Source organism: Pristiophorus japonicus, chromosome 8 (genome assembly GCF_044704955.1).
Source record: "Pristiophorus japonicus isolate sPriJap1 chromosome 8, sPriJap1.hap1, whole genome shotgun sequence".
NCBI classification, from domain to species: domain Eukaryota; kingdom Metazoa; phylum Chordata; class Chondrichthyes; family Pristiophoridae; genus Pristiophorus; species Pristiophorus japonicus.
Window position 1 is genome coordinate 115,726,061 of NC_091984.1, and position 17,649 is coordinate 115,743,709.

The 17,649-nt window shown below is 42.2% G+C and overlaps 1 protein-coding gene across 1 annotated transcript in view; it reads left to right on the top strand.

Annotated features, from left to right (window-relative positions):
- Positions 1-237: 237 nt before the first annotated feature.
- Positions 238-17,649, top strand: part of uchl5 (ubiquitin carboxyl-terminal hydrolase L5) — a 36,831-nt gene continuing 19,419 nt past the window's right edge. Inside the window, exons 1-7 of the mRNA XM_070888257.1 lie at positions 238-392; positions 5,158-5,221; positions 11,461-11,566; positions 14,042-14,167; positions 14,992-15,053; positions 15,141-15,288; positions 16,979-17,046. Coding sequence (XP_070744358.1) covers positions 317-392; positions 5,158-5,221; positions 11,461-11,566; positions 14,042-14,167; positions 14,992-15,053; positions 15,141-15,288; positions 16,979-17,046 — 650 coding nt within the window. The 5' untranslated portion in view covers positions 238-316. The remainder of the gene's footprint in view (positions 393-5,157; positions 5,222-11,460; positions 11,567-14,041; positions 14,168-14,991; positions 15,054-15,140; positions 15,289-16,978; positions 17,047-17,649) is intronic.

Consider the following 17,649-nt stretch of genomic DNA (forward strand, 5'->3'; position numbering starts at 1 on the left):
CTTTGGTCACCTGCGCTAATTTCTACACTTATGCGGCTCGGTGTCGTGTCAATTTTTTTAATCGTTCCTTGGGACGTTTTACTACGTTAAAGGGGCTATATAAATACACGTTGTTGTTGTTGTTGTTGTCACCTCTCTCCCAGCCTTGCTGTCCGCCGGTTGCCCTGGAGACGACGTGATCGGACGTACGTCCGCACGCGCACGCGGGCGGGCCGCGGGGCCTGCCGGGAAGGCTGTGAGGTCCTCCCGCACTCCCGGAGCCTGCGCCCTGCTTCAAGGGATTAACGAGCGCAGGGGGACGGCGCACGCTGCAGAAATGGCGGGGAGCGCCGGGGAATGGTGCCTCATGGAAAGTGATCCCGGAGTTTTCACGGAGCTGATCAAGGGCTTCGGTACGGCTAAACCTTTCACACACCCTCCTTTTCGCGTTGTTTGAGCTGCAGCGGGCGGTCACACGGAGTGAGAGCGATGCCGCCTGTGGCCTGTGTGCTGCAGCCCTGAGCCTGGGGCGAGTTGCAGCCCTGAGCCTGGGGCGAGCTGCAGGGCCACTCATGTTAGTCTCCATTGCAACCTGTCAAAGGGAAAGGAGACATGACCGCCTCTTGAACATCAAATTTAGCAGCAGCACCATCCTGATTTAATATTTCTTCCTAGGCATTTTGTTTCTTTTTGGCTGTAGTAGTTTACCCAGGCCTAACTAGTCCTCGTTACATTTGCTGCTAGCATTGGAACATGTCAATTTAGGCCGAATATTTAAGCTTTCTTTCATCTGGGAACCAGAACTTTTAATCTTGTAAATATTTATCTCTCACACCGATTTCAAGGCCACAGTAAGAAAAAGTTTGATCAGTGTTGTGCCTCATTTATTTGTAAGTGTATATTTTAAATGAAAACTCAAAACAAGTTTAAACTGCTATCCAGATGAATTGACTGACTGACTAAAACGTTTAATTGACAGAACATTGAGTAACCAGTTGATTTATCTTTAAGCCAACACTTTTGAACAAGTACTGTACTATTTCCACCTACATGGTGTCTAATCATGTTGAAATGTCTGCTTCACAATGAATTACTTTCTGCAATCGTGACTGTTATATAGACAAATTATATTTGTATTCTGTGTAACAAGATCAAGAACACTATTAGTGAAGTAAATGTTTTTTATTTTCACTGGCTTATTAACAATGTTTATTTTGCTTAGTGAATTATGCAACATTATTTGCTACTATAAGTATGATTATAAATGCTCACAAGTTACACAATGACCTTCACAAGTGCCAATATAAATAGTATTTCTCGGTTGTTTGGAAATTTTGATATGCCATTTAAACTTACAATGTAGCATTAGAAACACATTATAGAGTGTGTGGGTAAGTGAAATGTTAAAGATAGGCAATTGTCTTTAAGATCATTTGAACATTGCACCAAGCTTATGATCTACAGGGCAGGGAGAAGTACCACCAGCACTGCATCTGCAAGATCCTGCAAATCCACTGGGAGGATAGATGCGCCAGCATCCCCAGCATCAAAGCACTGACCACATTCGACCAGCTCCGTTGGGCGGGCCACATTGTCCGCATACCCAACATGAGACTCCCAAAGCAAGCGCTCTACTCGAAAGCCCTACACGGCAAGCGAGCCCCAGGTGGGCAGAGGAAATGTTTCAAGGACACCCTCAAAGCCTCCTTGATAAAGTGCAATATCCCCACTGTCACCTGGGAATCCCTGGCCCAAGACCACCCTAAGTGAGGAAGAGCATCCGGGAGGGCGCTGAGCACCTCGAGTCTCGTCGCCGAGTGCATGCAAAAACCAAACGCAGACAGTGGAAGGAGCGTGCGGCAAACCAGACTCCCCAGCCACCCTTTCCTTCAACCACTGTCCCACCTGTGACCGAGACTGTAATTCCCGTATTGGACGACACAGTCACCTGAGAATTCACTTTGAGTGGAAGCAAGTCTTCCTCGATTTCGAGGGACTGCCTATGATGATGTTGAATTGGAACATCAAAGCAGTGGTGCACCTTTGTTTTGATGTCCTAATTGCCTCATTTATATAAAGACAAGCAAGTGGAAGAACTCTGTTATGTTAGTGTGGGAAAGGGCTAAATGGAGGTGATGCTTCTCTGTGTAGAAGTAGGAAGAGAAGTCATCTCTGGGCTATTCTCAAAGAAAGAAAGACTTGCTTTTATATGTACATTTATATAGCACCTTTCACGACTACCGGATGTCTCCAAGCACTTTACAGCCAATTAAGTACTTTTTGTAGTGTAGGCACTGCTGTAATGTGGAAAACGCGGCAGCCAAGAAATGGCCCACGAGACACGTCACAAATTGAAGAAAAAAGAAAGACTTGAATTTATATAGCGCCCTTCATGACCACCGGACATCCCAAAGTGCTTTACAGCCAATGAAGTACTTAAAAAAAAAAGTCACTTTTGTAATGTGGCACTTAATTTGCACACAGCAAGCTCTCTCAAACAGCAATGTGATAATGACAAGATAAACTGTTTTTGTTATGTTGATTGAGGGATATATATTGGCCAGGACATCAGGGATAACTCCCCTGCTCTTCTTTGAAAAAGTGCCATGGGATCTTTTACATCCACCTGAACAGGCAGGTTTAACGTCTCATCCGAAAGATAGCATCTCCGACAGTGCAGCATTCCCTCAGCACTGCACTGGAGTGTCATCCTAGGTTTATGTGCTCACGTCTCTGGAGTGGGACTTGAACCCACAACCTTCTGACTCAGAGGTGAGTGTGCTACCCACTGAGCCACAACTGACAGTAAAGTACTTAGCAGCTGGTTGAGTGTGGAATTGATGGAAGCCTGATGGGAATTACAGAGTTGAATATGAATTGGCATCTGTTATACATTTTGGGTCTGCATTCGATATTCTGTCAGGTTCAGTATCGCATGACTCACATCAGGAGCTCTGTGTCCTTTGATGATCACTAATTTCTATTTACTGCTGACCAATTAGATCATATGATAGCATGGCTAGGGGGGCAAGCACCTTATTTTTTTGAACTGGATGTCATTTTGCAATATATCACCAGTTGTGTTTCTCCTTCTAAAAGGCGGCCTGATGAACATTTTAGTGAGGGACCAATTAGAAATTCACAATTTTATGTGAATTAACAGGAATAAATACAGTGGACTTAAACACTTTGAGTAACAACATTACACAACATATCTTTGGTCTCTTAACAGGCTAAATACAACTTTTCTCACTCTTTCTTGTGCTCTCTTTATCTCCTAATCTCTCCCGCTAGGGGAATGGGACAAGCAATGGCAAATGCCATTTAACCTAGATAAATGCAGTGTCATGCATGTAGGTCGGACTCACACAGAATACACTTATCCTTTGCAGGGAATGATACTGAAAGTGGTTGAGGGAGAAAAGGATCGAAGTGTTATTGAGCACAGATCACTGAAGGTTCACAACCAATGCAGAGAAGTCGTAGCCAAAGGAAACAGGGTATTGGGTGTATTAATAAAACCAAAGAACACCATTCTGTCATTATACAGGTCTTTGGTTAGATGTTATATGGAGTACAGCACCCAGTTTTGGTCCCCTCACATGGTAGGTGATATAGTGACCTTGGAAAAGGTTCAAAGGAGAGCTAAAGGGATCATTCCTAGAAAGAACCTTTGGTTACTCAGATACATAGGATTACATAGAATATACGGCACAGAAACAGGTCATTCGGCCCAACCAGTCCATGCCGCCATTTATGCTTCACTCAAGCCTCCTCCTGTCTTATCTAAATCTATCTGCATACCCCTCTGTTCCTTTCTCCCTCATATGCTTGTCCAGCCTCCCCATAAATGCATCTATTCTATTTGTTTCAACCTGTGGTAATGCGTTCCACATTCTCACCACTCTTTGAGTAAAGATGTTTCTTCTGAATTCCCGATTGGATTTCTTGATGACTATCCTATATTGATGGCCTCTAGTTATGCACTTCCCCACAAGTGGAAACATTCTCTCTGTAAACACTCTTATCTAAACCTTTCATAATTTTAAAGACCTATTCGGTCACCCTTCAGCCTTACTTTTTTTCAAGAGAAAAAAAAACACAGCCTGTTCATCCTTTCCTGATATGTATACCTTCGCATCGTTGTAAATCTTCCCTGCACCCTCTCCAGTGCCTCCTATATCCTTTTTATAATATGGCGACCAGAACTGTACGCAGTACTCGAGTGTGGTCTAACCAAGGTTCGATAGAGGTTTAGCATAACTTCTCTACTTTTCTCTCTCGAAATAAACCCTAGTGCTTGGCTGAATTTTTTTTTATTGCCTTTCTGACCTGTGTCACAACTTTTAATGATTTGTGTATTTGTACACTCAGACCCCTTTGTTCCTCTACCCCACCTGGACTCTTGCCCTCCAAGTATTAAGTGACCACCCTATTGTTCCTACCAAAATGTAATACCTCACATTTATCTGTGCTGAACTTCATTTGCCAATTATATGCCCATTCTGCAAGTTTATTGGATGTATAAAAGGTTTATAGATAGGCAGATAGAGCTGGGTCTATTTACTTCAGAGCAGCGTAGAATCAGGGGTGACTTGATAGAGGTATATAAAATAAACGAAAGGGCTGGCTTGCGTGTCTATTGATGGATTATTTCAGTTTGACAGATTGGGGAGGACCAAGGGACATGCATTTAAACAATGCAAAAGTAGGAATAGGCTAGATGTTAGTCCTTTTTTCCCAGAGAAAAGTGAGCCTCTGGAATGCATTGCCAGCTGGTGCGGTGTGTGCTGACCCTCTGTATGCTTTCAAGAGGGAGCAGGACCAGTTCTTGCCTGGGGCAGAGGTCACTTTTTATATAGTAGGTAAGTGGATTAATAGCATACATTTGGCCAATGTGATTGCCTGGACTGGTTTTGATAGCCTGAAGGGGTTGGGGAAGAATTTTCAGAGTTCTGTTCTTTTGTACGCCATGGTTTTTCCCCATTTTTGCCTCTCCCAGGAGATTACATGGTTGCGTGGGAATAGGTAGGAAGTGTACAGTCATGATGCCCCAGGCATTGTAATGTGGGGCAGTCTTAATGGACCAGCTGGTCTTTCCTGTCTGTTATGTTGGTATGGAATGAATAAAAGAAAACTCGAGTATTCTTCAACAAAGTGGTGCTCTCTTTTTTTCAGGGTGTAAAGGTGTTCAGGTGGAAGAAATATGGAGCCTGGAACCAGAAAACTTTGACAAGTTAAAGTAAGTAACCAAACCTGAGTAAAATATAACCTGTAAAACTAGTATTCAATTTCAAAGCGTGCTCGTGTTTCAGCTCTGGTTTAGTTTGACATACAACAAAAAATCAACACAGTAGGTTAAGAGATGATCAATATTGGTGCTAAACAGTGAGGAGGATAGTAACAGACTTCAGGAGGACTTGGACAGACTGTTGAAATGGGCAGACACATGGCAAATACAATTCAATGCAGAGAAATGTGAAGTGTTGCATTTTGGTAGGAAGAATGAGGAGAGGCGATATAAACTAAATGGTACCATTTTAAAGGGGGTGCAGGAACACAGAGACCTGGGGGTGTACGTACACAAATCCTTGAAGGTGGTAGGACAAGTAGAGGAGGTTTTTGAAAAGGCATACGGGATCTTTGGCTTTATAAACCGAGGAAGAGTACAAAAGCAAGGAATCTATGCTAAACCCCGATAAGACACGGGTTAGGCACCAGCTGGAGTACTGTGTCCAATTCTGGGCACCACACTTTAGGAAGGATGTCAAGGTCCCTGGGTGCTGAAGAGATTTACTGGAATTATACTGGGATGTGGGACTTCAGTTACATGAAGAGCCTAGAGTAGCTGGGGCTGTTGTTCTTAGAGCAGAAAAAGTTAAGTGGAGATTACCATCGCCGCATCCCCCACCATCAACATCCTGGGGGTCACCATTGACCAGAAACTTAACTGGACCAGCCACATAAATACTGTGGCAATAAGAGCCGGTCAGAGGCTGGGTAATTTGAAGCCTGTGTCTTGCCTCCTGACTCCCCAAAGCCTTTCCACCATCTACAAGGCACAAGTCAGGAGTGTGATGGAATACTCTCCACTTGCCTGGATGAGTGCAGCTCCAACAACACAAGAAGTTCGACACCATCCAGGACAAAGCAGCCCGCTTGATTGGCACCCCATCCACCAGCTTAAACATTCACTCCCTCCACCACCGGTGCATCGTAGCTGCAGTGTGTACCATTTGTAAGATGTACTGCAGCAACTCGCCAAGGCTTCTTCGACAGCACCTCCCAATGCAGCAACTCGCCAAGGCTTCTTCGACAGCACCTCCCAAACCTGCGACCTCTGCCTCCTAGAAGGACAAGCGTAGCAGGTGCATGGGAGCACCATCACCTGCAAGTTCCCCATCCAAGTTACACACCATCCTGACTTGGAAATATATTGCTGTTCCTTTATCGTCGCTGTCTCCAAATCCTGGAACACCCTTCTTAACAGCACTATGGGAGTTCCTTCACAACAAGGACTTCAATGGTTCAAGAAGGCGGCTCACCACCACCTTCTCGAGGGCAACCAGCGATGCCCACGTCGTAGAATGAATTTAAAAAAAAAGATTTAATAGAGGTGGTCAAAATCTCGAAGGGTTTTGAGGGAGTAAATAACTAAAAACTGTTTGCAGTGGCAGAAGGGGTGGTCACCAGCGGACACAGATTTAAAGTAATTGGCAAAAGAACCAAAGGCGAGATGAGAATTTGGTTTAGAAACATAGAAAATAGGTGCAGGAGTAGGCCATTCGGCCCTTCGAGCCTGCACCGCCATTCAATGAGTTCATGGCTGAACATGCAACTTCAGAACCCCATTCCTGCTTTCTCGCCATACCCCTTGATCCCCCGAGTAGTAAGGACTACATCTAACTCCTTTTTGAATATATTTAGTGAATTGGCCTCAACAACTTTCTGTGGTAGGGAATTCCACAGGTTCACCACTCTCTGGGTGAAGAAGTTTCTCCTCATCTCGATCCTAAATGGCTTACCCCTTATCCTTAGACTGTGACCCCTGGTTCTGGACTTCCCCAACATTCATAAGAACATAACATAAGAATTAGGAACAGGAGTAGGCCATCTAGCCCCTCGAGCCTGCTCCGCCATTCAACAAGATCATGGCTGATCTGGCTGTGGACTCAGCTCCACTTACTCGCCCGCTCCCCATAACCCTTAATTTCCTTATTGGTTAAAAATCTATCTATCTGTGATTTGAATATATTCAATGAGCTAGCCTCAACTGCTTCCTTAGGCAGAAAATTCCACAGATTCACAACCCTCTGGGAGAAGAAATTCCTTTTTAACTCGGTTTTAAATTGGCTCCCCCATATTTTGAGGCTGTGTCCCCTAGTTTTAGTCTCCCCGACCAGTGGAAACAACCTCTCTGCCTCTATCCTGTCTATCACTTTCATTATTTTAAATGTTTCTATAAGATCACCCTCATCCTTCTGAACTCCAATGAGTAAAGATCCAGTCTACTCAATCTATCATAAGGTAACCCCCTCATCTCCGGAATCAGCCTAGTGAATCGTCTCTGTACCCCCTCCAAAGCTAGTATATCCTTCCTTAAGAAAGGTGACCAAAACTGCACGCAGTGTACTCTAGGTGCGGCCTCACCAATACCCTGTACAGTTGCAGCAGGACCTCCCTGCTTGAGTACTCCATTCCTTTCGCAATGAAGGCCAACATTTCATTCGCCTTCCTGATTACCTGCTGCAAACTAACTTTTTGGGATTCATGCACAAGGACCCCCAGGTCCCTCTGCACCGCAGCATGTTGTAATTTCTCCCCATTCAAATAATATTCCTTTTTACTGTTTTTATCCAAAGGTGGATGACCTCACATTTTCCGACATTGTATTCCATCTGCCAAACCTTAGCCCATTCGCTTAACCTATCTAAATCTCTCTGCAGCCTCTCTCTGTCCTCTACACAACCCGCTTTACCACTAATCTTTGTGTCATCTGCAAATTTTGTTACACTACACTCTGTTCCCTCCTCCAGGTCATCTATGTATATTGTAAACAGTTGTGGTTCCAGCACCGATCCCTGCGGCACACCACTAACCACCGATTTCCAACCCGAAAAGGACCCATTTATCCCGACTCTCTGCTTTCTGCCAGCCAGCCAATTCTCTATCCATGCTAATACATTTCCTCTGACTCCGCGTACCTTTATCTTCTGCAGTAAACTTTTGTGTAGCACCTTATCGAATGCCTTTTGGAAATCTAAATACACCACATCCATCGGTACACCTCTATCCACCATGCTCGTTATATCCTCAAAAGAATTTCAGTAAATTAGTTACACATGATTTCCCCTTCATGAAATTTACTCAGTGAGTTATGATGATCTGGAATGCACTGCCTGAAAGGGTGGTGGAAGCAGATTCAATATTAACAATCAAAAGGGAATTGGATAAATACTTGAATGGGGAAAAATTTGTGGGGTTACGTGCAGTGTTTCCTCTTTTTTGGGGGCCCGCATGACCCCTTTAATTGGCTACATGGCCCATTCAAAAATCCACGCATGTGAGGATTTTGCATTTAAAAGCCAGTCAGCCGGCTGCGCGGGGGCTCCAGAGCGCTGCACGTAAAGGGAACATTGGCTATGGGGTGGAGAAATTGGATAGCTCTTTCAAAAAGCACGATGAGCCGAATGGCCTCCTTTTATTCTATGATTCTATGATATTACTAGCTACAGGAATAAAATCTTTGGTATACTTTTCAGAACAGAATTCCTGACATTCTGGTCAACAATTTTGCACCTTAACCTTTCTCCAATTTCCTAGTTTTAATAGGTACTGAAGGTTTTGGTGAGAATTCTTGTTTGATTAGTTGTATGTTTGATGGTGAAACTGCTTAATATAATGGCAATGATTTGTCACACTATTGTGAAAAAGGTAATCTGGCTATTTGCCTCAGTCTCACCTGTTTGTAATGTGTGCTTTGACGCATCAAAGTTATACAAATCGTCGCAACAGGAAGTAAGGTTTGTGGACTTGACGTCCATGGCCTGCACAGTGAATTTTTAATATCCTCTTTGAAAGTGGATATAAATACTATTTGGGCCATGTCAAAAATAAGTTATAAAATCTAACCAAAGCTTTATATCCTTGATTGAACCTTCCTAACATACTCTGGCTTTAGGCTTTTCTAAAATCAATTACAAATGATTTTTTTTGTGAAACTTGCAGTACTGATGCTGTAATCATTAATCCATCTCTGAATTTCAACATGCATCAATGGTATGGCGTACACCACCAGTTTATACAAAAGTGACCAACAATTGAATAAAGTTATCGCATAATATTAAGTGTCCATTATTAAATAGATAAAATGCCCTTGAATGATTGTAATATTGTCATCTGATCTTGATATTCAGGTGACAGTTGTATATATATAAAAAAAACAACTTGACCTTTGCAATTGTGGTTAGTGATCTGGATACATAAGCACATCCATTATTTGAGCATGGAGACCTTTCTGAAGCTTTCAGAACAAAATTTTTCTCATCTCCTGAATATTCCAAAGTAGAACTGGAAAAATTAGTAGAATATTTCATGATTGATTTATGTTCTTGGACCAGCATAGCCAAAAATATACCAGTTTTATTTATTTTTATTGTCCACAGTGCTGTTTTAAGTCCTTGATTTTCCAGTACTCAAGCATTTGAATTACAAATTCTGAACCACTGAACATCCTGCTGTTATATCGCCAAGACTGACACGTACATGCTTTTTTAGTATCTAATTTGCATTTTGTTATAAATATTTCATTGGGAAATACTACAGCCTGATACAAATCAGTACTGCTCAAAATACTAAATTAACGTTGAACTAGAAAGTTACACTCTCTCATGGTGGTTCGATGTGTTCAGCATTTGGTTAATAAAATCAGTTACAGATTCAGAGTTTCGGAATAGGTTTTAACAAATTAACATGCATTTATATTCTTATTTAAAAAAAACTTGGTAAGAAAACTCTCTTTCCAGTGTTCTATGTTTTGACCTACAGTATTTTTGCAATGAGGGAGATTAGACTATAAAGAGCAGCAGATGCAATTTCAAGATGCATTTCAAATTTACATTAGAATAGCTATTGCAGTTCATAGAATGGCCCTGTTGGCTCATTGGGTAAATGTGTCAAGTGGGGAGCCACACAGAAAGGAAAGTTTCACGTTTCTGGTCTTTGTTGTGTCGGTAATTCTGGCAGGAGGTGAGGGGGGTGGGGTTGGGAGAAGTTGTGCTGCAGCAGACCAGAATTCTTGCTCTTGATTGTGGACTGCTAGCTTTTGCTTGAAAGTATGTGGAAGCTATCCGAAGACGGGATCAGGCTGAGCACTCTGTTTTCTGCCACTGTCACAAGTTAAAATCAGTTTATAACTTCAATAAAATAAATATTTCTGGAGGTGGGGGGGAAAGAAAATCATGAAATGTCCCCAGAAAGTTAGCTATTATATGTTAGAATTCCTGAGATTGAGTTGGTTCCATTCCCAGAGCTTGCATTTACCACCCCTCTAGAGGGCTACAACTCTCAGAATTCACCAGTGCTCCTATCAGCATATACTGTAAACGACAGCTCATAAAATGCAGTTTAGGGCTGTCACCTTGGAATGGATGCCACGATGGTGCTTACAAGCAGGAAGTTGTGATGTGCTCTGTAACCGGTTAGTGGTCCATTTGTTATCGATCATTAAAAATCAATCTTGAATAAACATTTCAAGCCTATTGGGACGTCCAGTTCGCTAGTCCTGTTCAGTGATGAAAAAAGCCTGAAAGATAGTAGGCAGTGTTTAAAAACCCAGAATAATCATTATTAGAACAGTTGTAGCCGCCAAAAATGTGTGTTTTATGTATAAAACAGAGTAGGAACAATAGAAAGACATGAACTTTTGAACCAAGTTTGCAGTAACCTTATGGGAAAAATAATTCTGTACAAATGCTTGTCTGTAAGAAAAATGCCATGTGATGCCAAATAATGCTTAAAAATTAAATGTTATGACAACTTGGACTTAACTAATTGAAAGTGGGATATTTTCATGATTCTTCATTTAAAGTCGATGAGACAGATGTACATTCTGATTTTCAAAGAGTTTGTAATGGGAAGGAAAGTAGTACTGTATCGATTTAATTGTTGGTCCTCAGAGTTACATAAATGGAAGTTGTATACCCTGCTGCTCTGGCCAAATTGTGATTTTTGCACACATTCTTTAAGCAAGCCTCTACTAGTAAAAACTAGCATTTTTCATACAAGTCCTGGAACACTTTAACCTCCGATTTAATGTGAGTCGTTTATGTTTTGCTCTATCTAGTAGAGAACCCACATAACAGCCAATGAGTGTGAGAAAGAGTCCGGTAGGTGTATATTTTTTCTTATGTAACGTGATGGTTCATGTAATGATCTACAAAAATATTGTGTGATCGCTTCAATAGTCCTCTTTCTTCCCAGACCAGTTCATGGCCTAATCTTCCTATTCAAGTGGCAGCCGGGAGAAGAACCAGCAGGATCCATTGTCCAGGATTCAAGGCTTGAGAAAATCTTCTTTGCTAAACAGGTAGGCTTAAAGAACAGATTTGAATTAATCTGACACAAAGACAAATTATAATTTAGCTGAAAACCTGTTATAGGTTCATTGCTAAAACAGTTAGTAAGAATTTGTTTTGCAATGACATTTCCAACAACCGGTTACAAAGAAGCATCACAGGGACCAGGGAATTTGGAGAAAACTTGCTGAGACAGAAGGGTAAACGATCTACAAAATAAAGTATGTGATTAGACTGTGAACTCACCGATCCCACAGATATCAGTGATGAGCAGATAAGCTTTGTGAATATGAACCGAATGGATGGACCCCAGCTCCTGCCCTCACTCCACTGATTGATGACGGGGTCAGATTGGCATGGAATACTGACGTCTCAATGGATAATTTCATTGATGCGTTTCTGTCTTTTTGTCTGGTGATTGCATAGTATACATGGCAATAGTTTTTAGCCCCTGTAATTTTCGAGCTGCCAGTGCAAATGAGAGCAAGAAATGCTGATTGTCCATTTGGAAGGTGAAGATTGTCAATTATGCATCAGCTGCATGCCAAATCTCACTTGCCACATAATTGCCAACCTGTCCATCGATTGTAGTCCCCATCTGGGCTGTTCGCATCGGATCTGAGAAATCCAATGGTTTCTAAACTACCTGTATGCACTCAGCAATGCCTGAAGGCACTCTTATGTTCTCACAGGTATGGGAATGAGCCTAGGATTGAATGTATGCAATTCGTGAAGGTCCTCTTGTCCTATGCTGTTCAAAGCATTCCATAGAGCTGAACCGAGGCCCGTTCTTAAATCGACAGCCTGAGAATTCCTTACTGCATGACGGAACCTGACATTTAAATTTTTATTGTATACCCCTAGCATTAGAATTACAGAGGTGAAAAAAAAAACGGGCGCAATTTCCCAACTCTGCCTGATGTTGCTGGGTTCCGAATCTGTGCCCTTTCAAATTATTTTTAAAGTGTGCAAAGTAGCTTGAGCTGAGGGCTGCAGCAGTGTAGTCGCAGTGTCCGTGTGAGTGTTTGACACAAAGCCAGCAATGTGATCTGAATCACATTCACTCCAGGCTAGCATGGGAGCAGAGCAAGTGTGTGCATTGCCCAAGGACAATTGTATAAGCGAGATGGGGCTCGGCTCAGCTCACCTCAATCCCATGCCTTTGTGAACAGATAAGTGCCTTCAGGCATTGCTGAGTGCATACATGCAAGCAGGAAACCGTAACCTTCCTCCCCACTTTGAGAATAGTGTGAATGGAGATTGGGAAAGCTGATGTCTGTGCAAAAAATGGATGGTTGACAATTATGCGTTTGAAAGATGCCCACTGATTTATGGTGGTTTAATAAGTCAAATAAGTTCACTTTTATTTCATGGTTTTGTGGGATTTTTTACCAGTGTTTGGGGATTGTATTCTGAAATTGTATTCATTTTTCTATGAAAATTGCAAATCCGTGGCATGGTTATTAGTTCACTTTAAGAACTCTAAATGCGGTACTATTTTTTTTGATAGACCACCAGTTACTAATTGTCCACCGATGCCATTTTTAACTGACTATTTAGATTTTCCATATCGGCAGTTCTTTGATGACCACTTCCTTTCTATGGAAGGATACCATTTGCTGTGGCTTCCCTCACAGTGGAATGAGATCAGGAAACTCTGAGCAACAACAACAACTTGCATTTATATTAGCACCTTTAACGTAGTGAAGTATTATAAGATAAAAAAAATTGACACCGAGCTGCATAAGTAGAAATTAGTGCAGGTGACCAAAAGCTTGTTTAAAGAGGCATGTTTTAAGGAGCATCTTGTGGAGAGGTTTAGACAGGGAGTTCAAGTTTGGGGCCTAGGCAACAGAAGGCATGGCCACCAATGGTTGAGTGATTATAATCAGGGATGCTGAAGAGAGCAGAATTAAAGGAGTGCAGACATCGGTGGGGGGAGATTATGGAGGGGCGATGCCATGGAGGGATTTGAAAATAAAGATGAGAATTTAGAAATCGAGGTGTTGCTTAATCGTAAGCCAATGTAGATCAGGTCAGCGAGCACCAGGGTCATGGGTGAGCAATGGGATATTGGACCCGAGTCGTCCTTCTCGATAACATTGTGTGTTGCTTTTATTAAAATATTAACACACTCTTCATTTGATCATTGTATAGAATGAGGGCTTCTCTTGACATGTATTTTTTTTTTCTAATTGAATATTTTAAGGTACTACCTTTGGGTAAAGTAATGTCTTATCAGTTTTGTGGGTACCACACAAATTTTAGTACCGTTGGCATCTAATTGTGATTGACACAGGCTGTGTGCTCTGCCTAACCCAGTGATCAAGTTAATATTTATATCTATATGAATGCAATTTTTTTTTCTACCTTTGTTATGCCATTTGGTAAAGATTTCACTTTGATGCAAATGTTGCCGAGGTATCGTTTGGGAGGTATTGTTTCACTGTTTGTTTGACTTTTCCATTATTTCTTTTTCTCTTAAGGTTATCAATAATGCCTGTGCTACACAAGCCATCATCAGTGTGTTACTGAACTGTATCCATCCAGATATAGAACTAGGAGAGACTCTCGGAGAATTTAAAGAATTCTCTCAAAGCTTTGATGCTGCTGTAAGTGTGGCCAACCAGTTCTAATGTCCTTACATGCAGACTGCTTTACTATAGTAATAGGTGAATTTCTTATGTAACTATATGTTAAATATTACTAAGCTTCAGAAATAAATGCACCCTTTTCTAAAATAAACGAGAAACTTTTCAGTAAAAATAACCTAAGTTGACAGTGCATAATACAGATTTTTTTCATTTTAAATGTAACTAGTATCGACCTAGCGAAAAGGGACATTATCGTCTTCAAATTGAGCTTGTCTGGGTCTCAAGATGAAATTGTCCCTCAAGATCTTTAGGAAGCTGTCTGCGTTGTGGAATCATAGGATGTAAGTTCACAGCCATGGTTCCCAGATAGCAAGTTCTCTTTCTTGGTTGCAACATTAGCTGAATGCTTTTCCTACTCGGAAAGAAGGGATGAAATGAATTGACCAGTCAGTTGGACTGTTCTTGTGCATCTCCTGGCATCCAGGCACACACTTAGAAATAAGGTTCTACTGATTTGTTTAGCTGGGAAATTGTCTGTTGCTTATGTAGCTAGAAGGAGAGAGGGAAAAAGTGAAACAAAAATGTAAGAATATGTTTTTTTTAATTTAGAAAGTAGTCCTATTTTTACTCCCTTGTTTTGAATTCCTGACATTTTTATAACTTCTTCTATTTGAATGGACTTCAGAGAGTGCAAATCATCACTAATTCATGTGCCTAATCCCAGCCCAGAGCAGTTCAGTAATGTGAAACAAACATTCAACATTAACTATTTTTAAAACTTTATAATGTAAGACTAAAGCACTCTTTGTACTGACTGTCTTTGTCTTTGATCTTTAAAACAGATGAAAGGCTTGGCACTGAGCAACTCCGAAGTCATTCGACAAGTTCACAATGGCTTTGCCAGGTATGAAGAATTGACATCACGCCCTTTGTTTTCTTACCAGTTTTTCGCAAAGTTGCTCTTAACCTAATCATCCACTTTCCTTACCAGGCAGCAGATGTTTGAGTTTGATGCCAAGACTGCAGGAAAGGAGGAAGATGCATTCCATTTTGTCAGTTACTTCCCCGTCCATGGAAGGTTATACGAACTAGATGGATTAAGAGAAGGACCAATTGACTTGGGTAATGATGATCCTGATGTTTAGCAGGAGCTATTTACCACATTTTGTCATTTTATACATTAATAGCTGAATTCCAACTAAATAGGTCTGCAGATCTCCAGATAGTTCGCTTTGTTGGAACAACAAACTCCACATCTTAAAAAGAACATGTACATAAAGGTTTTGCTTTCCTTGTGCATAATAAACCTGTGATGTAATGTAGCTTTTCAAAGAAATCAACCTACTTTTAACACTCCGACCATCTTCCTTCCCGGCTGAAGATGGTGACATTTGTTGGGATTTGATTTCGCATCAGTGACAGCTCTCTGGTGCTTTGTTAACCATTCTTCACGTGTGAGCTTAGAAAGAAAGAACTTGGATTTCTGCAGTGCCTTTCACCACCTTAAGTGCTTCAGTGTAAATGAACTCTTTTTGCAGTGCAGTCACTGTTCTATAGGCAAATAGCAAGGTTCCACAAACAGCAATGAGATAAATGACCAGATAATCTGTTTTAGTGATGTTCGTTGAGGGACAAATGGTGGCCAGAATATCATCTACTGATCGTCCAATGGGATCTTTTACGCCCACCTGAGCAGACACAGGCCTCAGTTTAATGTCCCATCCGAACGATGCCACCTCCGACAATACAGCACTCCCTTGGTACTGCACTGGATTGTCAGCTGGATGTTTGTCTTTGGAGTGGGGCAGGGAATATCATTGAGGAGACATCACAGTTAAGTCCAATCCTGTTGTCTTACGATATCCAAACTAGTACTTTCCAACAGAATCACTTGATAGCAATTTGGTGTGCTTTTTGTTTGCACCCCTAGCAGAAGGACACTCGTTCCAGTTGTAGCCTCTGCCTCTGCCCCTGACTGAGATCAGCTAATCAGATAGCTTGCTCTCGGCTGTCATTGGTGCCAAGCGCTGTGTGTGACAGTGAGCTAGCAGAGCTTCTCTTGTCTTTTTCTTAACCCCTGCCCTCCCCAATCTCTGCACAGCATGGTTTAGATGGCCTTGGGAAAGTGGATGAAACTTGTCACCCACCACTTCCCAGCAGGTAGTTCAAAGGCTATAATAAAGCTTAATTGGAGAATGATGTACTAAGTAGGGGAAATCCAGTTTCTGCATCTACATAATCTATTTTTAACCTCTAACCAAGTAATTTGCTTATGATTTACAAAAATATTAATTTGATTGAATGAGGGGAATAAATATTGGAATCTTTCTACAGTTAGTGGTACTGACAAGCATTACTGAATCAGAATGTGGATATATAGAAGATACACTGGAATATGATTTGTATCCTACAATTGGACTGAGCCGACAACTCATCAGCAACAAAGTCACAAGTGTGTGGTGCTCAGCACCATGATTGCGATAAAGATTATATCCCATATTGCCTCGTGATGCATTCTGTTTATGCCACCTTAGATCAGCAACTACATCGATAAATGTTAGATGCAAATTTTAACTTTATACAGGAACTATTTTGCCCAACCGTGGAATGGGTTTGATGATGTAAACTCTTCCCCTCACCGTGCCACCTGTTCTCATTGCCATACCATTGCCATGAAATGCAAAAGATATTTCACGCCATAATTACTTTTCTGTGATCATAGCATTATTTCATTGTCCACCGTATTGATAGTAACATTTCTAAAACTTGGAGATGGGTGGAAATGAAGAATAAAGTAATTATTTTTATTAGTATTTTATATTCTAATAGGGCCCTAATGCAATAAACCCCATGTACAGTTGTAAAAGTCTAACATTTCGCAACAATTTCACTATTTGGTATCTCACTGGTGCTTTCAGTTCCCTGGTATTGTTTTACTAGCCACTAGGATATGTGCAACACCAAAAGTATCATCTAGTCATCTAGTATGATTAAAGCTGTGGAAGCAAAGATGTGTCTTCAGGTTGGATCTAGGATACTAGTCTTCCAGGAAACACCAGTGGGTTTTGGGGGGGGCGGTTGGGGGGGGGGGGGTTGGGAAGGGGGGAGGGGGGGGAAGGAGGGAAGGGGGGGTTGCGAAGGGGGGGAGGGGAGGGGGTTGCGAAGGGGGGAGGAGGAGAGGGGGTTGAGAAGGGGGGGAGGAGGGGGAGTGCGAGGGGGGGAGTGCGAGGGGAGGGAGTGCGAGGGGAGGGAGTGCGAGGGGGGGGGGGGAGTGCGAAGGGGGGAGGAGGAGGAGGAGGAGGAGGGGGAGGGAGGAGGAGGGAAGAGGGGGAGGAGGGGGAGGGAAGAGGAGGGGGAGGGGGAAGAGGGAAGAGGAGGAGGAGGGGGGAGGGGGGAAGAGGAGGAGGAGAAGGGGGGAAGAGGAGGAGGAGGAGAGGGAGGAGGAGGAGGAGGAGAGGGGGGAAGGAGGAGGAGGAGGGGGAGGAGGAGGAGGGCGGGGG